General features: G+C 37.8%; 1 protein-coding gene across 1 annotated transcript; it reads left to right on the forward strand.

The window, feature by feature from the left end:
- Window positions 1-3,935: 3,935 nt before the first annotated feature.
- LOC102842354 (olfactory receptor 4C11-like) lies at window positions 3,936-4,865 on the forward strand. The gene has a single exon (XM_006877570.1). The coding sequence runs from the start codon at window positions 3,936-3,938 to the stop codon at window positions 4,863-4,865; it is 930 nt and encodes a 309-aa protein (XP_006877632.1).
- Window positions 4,866-7,356: the final 2,491 nt, after the last annotated feature.

Below are 7,356 nucleotides of genomic sequence, written 5' to 3' on the forward strand. Positions count from 1 at the left end.
AAGATCAAACTGACCAGCTGCTCCTTGAAAGCTCTCTATGAGATCACTATTGAGCTGGAACCCAACTGATGACATTTAACATACCAGAGTAAGTTACAGGCTTCACATCTCTTCAAGGCAACTGTGAGCAGAATAATGTGTGAACTGAAATCATTCAACGTTAGGAAGTACTCCTTCATTCTTTTACTCAATCAACAAGTAGTTATTAAGTGCCTATTGATTGACTAAGGGTCCTGATATGACGCTACAGACTAATGTACTAGACTACAAGGTCCGTTTGAGCCACAAGGGAGGTGGTTCAAACCCACCAGCCACTCCTTGGAAACTCTATACAGAATCACTATTAATGGGAACCAACTAGGTGACACTTAAGAAAAATAACATTTATTACCTTACTTTAGTCCTAATCCTGGAGTTCTGGTGTGGCACTGTGGGATAAGCTCTGACAGCAAGATCAGTTTGAAAAGCAAGACCAGCAGTTCAAACTCACCAGCCAGAAATCCTATACTATGACTAGGAACTGACTCAATGGCATTTAACAACACAACACTTATTTTTGAGGGCGCCCTCGTATCATAGTGGTTTATGGGTAGGTCTGCTAACTGCAAAGTCAGAAGTTTGAATCTCTCAGTCACTCCATGGGAGAAAGATGAAGCTTTCTGCTCCCATAAAGATTTGCAGCTCCCCAAACCCTATACAGGGTCACTATGAATCAGAACTGACTCAACAGCACACAACCACTACCACTACTTATTATCTAGGCTGAAATGAAATTATGAACAGGCAAACTTCCTTGGTCTTATGTTGTTGGGCTCTAATGTGTCAAATGTTTTCTCTGTCATTCTAATATACATCAATTGTGTGAATCATGAAATATGTGTGCATCTATCTCTCTGTGTGTCATTTGTTGCCTTTGGTTAGTTCCTACTTATATTAACCCCATGAGGATGGAGTACACACTGTGCTTCATAGAGGTGTCAAGGCTGTGACCTCTCTGACTCAGATAGCCAACCAAGTCTGTCTTCTGAGGCATCTGAGTGGGTTCAAACCACCAAACTTTAAGGTTGTAGTTGAGACTTAATGTTTGACACCACAAAAGGTACACACACACACACATACATACATACATATGTTAAAAAAAAAATGCTTTGTTGTTGTTATTGTTAATTTATGCATCATAGTAACGCTGTATAGGGTTTCTGAGGAGTGCCTGGAGAACTCAACTGCCCATCTTGCATTTAAAATAGACATTGCTGCCCAGCGCATTAAGCCACAGCGCGACGCAAGGACTCCATAAACACATATACACACACACATATATATGCATCCTGTTGTTGTTAAGTACCATCAAGTCAATTCCTACTCATAGCATTGTGTAGAGTTTCTGAGGAGCAGTTGCTGAGTTGGAACTGGCAACATTGGGGTCAAACTGGCCTTGGGGTCAAGGTTCATCCTTCAGTGTTATACCACGATTCCTATATATGCATAAATATGTATAAAAAGGAGTTGATAGAACTTTACAATATATGCATGTTGTTGTTGTTGTTGTTGGGTGATACAGTGTTTGTTCACATCTATAAAGACCCTGTATATGGTTTCCAAGAGTGACTGCTGAGTTGAACTGCTGAACTTGTGATTACAAGTCCAGTGCTTATCTTACAATGCCACATCAGGGTTCATGTATATATATGTGTGTGGGCTCTTGTATATATATATATGTGTGTGTATGTGTGCATACATACACGCACATACACACACATACATGAAGAGCTCTGGTGGTGTCATATTTAGTGCTCTGCTGTTACAAGGAAAGTCCACAGTTTAAACCCTTCTTCCATTGGGTTAGAAAAGACTTGATAATCTACTCATAGGCTGTTGTTTTGTTCTCAAGTATTGTTAACAAGTACTGTTGACAACAGTGTATGCCCACTACTTAATAACAACAACAAATCCTAGGAGATAGTTTTATTCTGTTACATAAGTTGTTATGAGTTGAAATCAACAAACATGGGCACACACAACATAGATGTATATTTATCAATTTATAGGGAGATGTTGTTAGGTGTGTCGAGTCAATTATGACTCATACTAACCCTATACACAACAGAACAACACACTGCCTGGTCCTGCTCCATCCTCACAATTGTGATGTTTGAGCCCATTGTTGCTGCCATTGTCCATCTAGGAGTCCTGGTATGGCGCTGTAGGAGAATGTGCTTGACCACAAGGTCAGTTTGAGTGTCTTCATTTACCCTGACCCTCCACTTGACCAAACATTTTGTCCATTATCAGGAATTGGTCCCTCCTGTTACCATGTCCAAAATAAATGAGATGAAGTTTTATCATCCTTGCTTCTAAGGAGCATCACCTCCTGTAAACATTTGCAGCCTTGGAAACCATATACACGTCACAATGAATCAGAAGTGACTCGATGGCACACAGGAGCAGTAGCCGCAGCAGCATTCTAACACAGATTTATCCATTCCTCTGGCCTCCATGCTGTAGTCAATATTCTTTGACAGCATCATAATTCAAATGCATCATTTTTTCATTAATCTATCATATTGTTTGCCAGTTTTTATATGTTTATGTGGCATTTTAAAATAACAAAGCTTGGGTCAGGCATATAATTTAATGTATTTTTAGATATAAATATTACTTTCCTTTTTATATCTATTTCCTTTACCAGAAGTCAGGATATAACAAAATCAAAAACATGTTGTTGTTAAGTGCCCTCAAATCAGTTCCAACTCATATCAACTACATAGAGTTTCTGAGGCTTTTGTTGGAGCAGAAATTCTCATCTTTCTCAGTCAAGACCATACAATATGAGAATTATAGTGACAGTTTCTGCTATGAGCTAGAGTTTCTTTAGATATTTTTTTATAACATTAGTGTATAAACTGTAAACCTGAAATTTGAAAAGATTTTCTGTATAAAGCTAATATTTGCCTTTTTCTTTAACTATAATCTTGTTCCTTTTCTGTTTCATAAGAAGGTATATTAAAAGAACCAGGGAAATAATGTATAAGGAGAAGACTATAACGTTTGACAACATGGTACCAAAAAATCTGTAACAGGACTATCTGGTTTGAGAAATATAGGAGCACTTTGAAATAAGCTACATCCTTATCTTCTCTATTTTTGCAACACACTTGCTCTATTATGGAGTTTTAGTGCGGTGCTATAGTACAATGCAATGGACACAAGGTCTGTTTGAAGTGCATGGTCAAACTAGCCAGTCTCTATTCAGAAACTCTGGACAGATTTGCTGTGAGTAGAACCGTCTCATAGACACTAGAAAACAATTACGATAGCAACAACCTCTAACTTGAGACTTGTTATAGTGCTGTAACATAAACACTGCACTGTTGCAACAAGGTGGGTGGTTCAAACCCACCAGCTGCTCCTTGGAAACTCTATACCAGATTGGTATGAGTTACAACTGACTGGATGACACCTAGCAACAAGAAGAACCAGTAATAGGTGATTGCTGAAAATGGAATAAACACATCCAAATTAGGAATTTATCCACTCATGCAGAATCCATGACATTACTGCTTATTATGTTTAATGAACCTCTTACTTTTTCATTATTTTCCTATTATGATCTCAAGCAACAAGATAAATAAATCGCTTCCTAAGAATTCAACTTTATTCACAAAAACTAAATACACTTTTTGCGTAATGTTGATAAGTGCCATTCAGTCAGTTCTGACTCATCTCAAAACTGTATAAACTTTGTAGGTAACACTCAAGTGTTTATCATGAAGTGCCACCCCAGCACGTAATAAATGATTACCCAATGGTAACTAGAATTTCTAGGATTGGGTATAAGTATTTGAACTACAAGTATGATAGTTACCTCATAAAATTGTTTTCTTTTTGCAGATCAATTATTTCTAGCCTGTACTTTCCCCACATCTACTGAAACAATGCAGCAAAATAAGACTGTAACTGAGTTCATTCTCCTAGGATTGACACAAGATCCTGTGAAGCAGAAAATGGTGTTCATAATTTTCTTTATTTTCTACACTGGAACGCTGGTGGGAAACTTGCTCATTATTGTGACCATCAAGTTTAGTCAGACACTTGGAAGCCCCATGTACTTCTTCCTATTTTATTTGTCCATTGCTGATACCTGCTTTTCAACTTCCACAGCCCCCAGACTTATTGTAGGTTCTGTGTCTGCAAAGACTGTTATATCCTACAATGAATGCATGACACAAATCTTTGCACTGCATTTATTTGGCAGCATGGGGATCTTTGTTCTCATCCTCATGGCTGTTGATCGCTATGTGGCCATCTGTAAGCCCTTGCAGTACCCCACCATTATGAGACGGCAGGTCTGCATTATCTTGATTATTGTAGCCTGGATAGGGTCTTTTATACATTCTACAGCTCAGATTCTCCTGGCCTTGAAATTGAAATTCTGTGGACCCAATTTGATTGATCATTACTGCTGTGATTTGCAGCCCTTGTTAAAACTTGCCTGCATGGACACTTATGTCATCAACCTACTGTTGGTGTTCAATAGTGGGGCCATTTGCTCAATCAGTTTCTTGCTTCTGATGATCTCATACTTTGTTATCTTGCATTCACTGAGAAACCACAGTGCAGAAGGGAGGAAAAAAGCCCTTTCCACTTGCACCTCTCACATCATTGTTGTCATCTTATTCTTTGGTCCATGTATATTCATATACACACGTCCACCAACCACTTTCCCCATGGACAAGATGGTGACAGTATTTTATACCATCGGGACACCCTTTCTCAACCCACTCATCTACACACTCAGGAATGCAGAAGTAAAAAATGCCATGAGAAAGCTATGGAGTGTCAAAATTACCTCAGAAAGCAAATGATGAAATGGGGTTATAATGAAATATTCAATATGTGACTGAATCTGCCCAGACGGCAAATATTACAGTGTGTAATTATTGTTTAAGGGTCCATTTCTATAAGGTGCTAAGTTGACATTTTTTTCTAGTTTACAGATGAATGCCTGCTATCATTTTTGTGTCAGATTTAAATACATTGTCATATTAAGTCTGATAATTATGCACCAGGATAAGATTAGCTTGACTCTATCTTTTCCTGAGAGTTTAATTCTGGCATTGAGGAATACGAAATATTTGTTGGGGCTTCAGAATTTTGTAGAAAATGCAATCAGAGGATAATGGAATGTTTCCAGACAATTTTTAAACTTCCTCAAACATCAGTATTCTGAATCTGCACTCTGATTTGATAAGCACAATAGTTATGTAATTACAGTCACCCAGAGATGTGAGGATCTATAAGCGGAAGGCAGCTAACTCTATGATTTTAAATTTTGTCAATAACACAATAAAAGTTAAATATAAACTTCATTTCTGTCACCACCAGGTCAACAGTACTCTGTGTTTCGAAACCACCAATTCCATTTAATCATTATGTTTTCTTTGAAGAGTTCCTTGATTTTAAATTATATATATATATTTTGTTTTTATTTTTTCATTGCACTGATATTCTAAACTAATTGAATTATCATTGTATTTTTGTATATTAAGATAACAGAACTTTTTAATGTAGCCTTAACATCTTAAAATTAGCCAAGAGTAAAATATAAACAAACACTATTTCCAAATGCCTGAAAATACATAGAATGCATGTATTTAATCCTAAGGGGCATGTGTTTCATGTCTATGTCTGCATGAAATGTCATAAGGGGGAATATAATAGAAACTTACATAACAATGTAAGAATTGGTCCAGCTCTGAACCTTCCTCTATCTCTCCCCTAAACATGGGCTTAGAAATCCATACATTACAAGCTTTCTCATATATTTAAAACTTCAGAAACTCAGCTTTTTGAATTTATGTATATTTATGAGATTTCACAGTATTGGAAAGGGAAAGTAAATGTTGTAGGTAGCATCAAGTCACTTCCAACTCATACAAACCATATGCAAAACAGAACAAAACAGTGCCCAGTCCTGAGCCATCCTAGGTTACTCCTACACTTAAACCATTGCTGCGGCCGCTGTGTCAGTCCATCTCCTTGTGGATCATTTTCTTCTTTGATGACCCTTATTTATTCAAAGCATGAGGTCCTTCTGCAGGGACTGGGGCCTATGGACAACATGTTCAAAGAATGAGAAATGAAATCTGAACACCCAGGCTTCTAAATAGAATTCTGGCTGTAGTTCTTCCAATACACTGTGTTTGTTCTTCTGGCAGTGCATGATAATTTAATATCTTCTCCAACAAAATAATTCAAAGGCATTGACTCTTTGCTATTCCTTATTGTTCAAATTTCACATGCATTTGAGGAAATTGCAAATTCCGTGGCTTCGTTTGAGTGCACAATCATTTTTAAATTCATATCTTTACTGTTAAACACTTTAAAGATATCTTTTGCAGATCCGACTAATAAAAAACATGTAAGTAAGGGATGTGTCTGGAGGCACCTCAGGATGCTCCTTACAAGTGAAGAAAGTAAGATTTCATATCACCTACTTTGGGCAAGGTATTAGGTGGGATCAGTCCATAAAGAAAAGACATCATGCTTAGAACAATAGTTATTGTTCTATAGTCAGATGCCGTTGACTCAGTTCCAGCCCTTAGTGACCTTCTGTATAACTGAATGAAACACCACCCAGTCCTATGCCATCCTCACAACTGCCGTTCTGCTTGAGGCCATTATTCCTAACACTGTGCTAATCCATTTTGGTGTGGATTTCGTCTTTCTGCTGACCCTCCACATTACCAAACACTGTTTCTTTCTTCAGGGACTGGTCCATTCTAATAATATGTTCAAAGCATGAGAGACAAAGTCTGGCCAGATTGACTGCCAAGGAACATCTGGTTGTGTCTCTTTCAACACAGATTTGTTTGTTCTTCTAGCAGTCCATGGTACTCTCAATATTCTTCTCCAAGACCACAACTTAAATGTATCAATTCTTCTATGATCGTCCTTATTCATTGTTGAACTTTCCATGCAAATGACATCATTGAAAATAGTATAGTAGAGGGTCAGCAAAATATAGAAAGAGACTTGATGAGACAAATTGACACACTGGCTGCAACACTGACCACAAATACAACAATGATTCTGAGGATGATGCAGGACTATGTAGTGTTTCCTTCTCTGAATGGGCTCACCACGAGTCAACCAAATTGACAGCAGTCACAAGTCAGGTTAATGCGCTGTACTGCAAGGTCAGGTTGAACTGCAAGGTCAGCAGTTTAAGCTCACCAGTCTCTCCTTGGAAACCCCAGATAGGGCTGCTATGAGTAAGAACCGAATCTATGGCATTTAAGAACAAAAACAAGGAAAGTTTGTGGAGTACAATGCTAAAAGGATTGGAAATCCACT

Source organism: Chrysochloris asiatica, unplaced genomic scaffold (genome assembly GCF_000296735.1).
Source record: "Chrysochloris asiatica unplaced genomic scaffold, ChrAsi1.0 scaffold00531, whole genome shotgun sequence".
Classification (NCBI taxonomy): Eukaryota; Metazoa; Chordata; class Mammalia; order Afrosoricida; family Chrysochloridae; genus Chrysochloris; species Chrysochloris asiatica.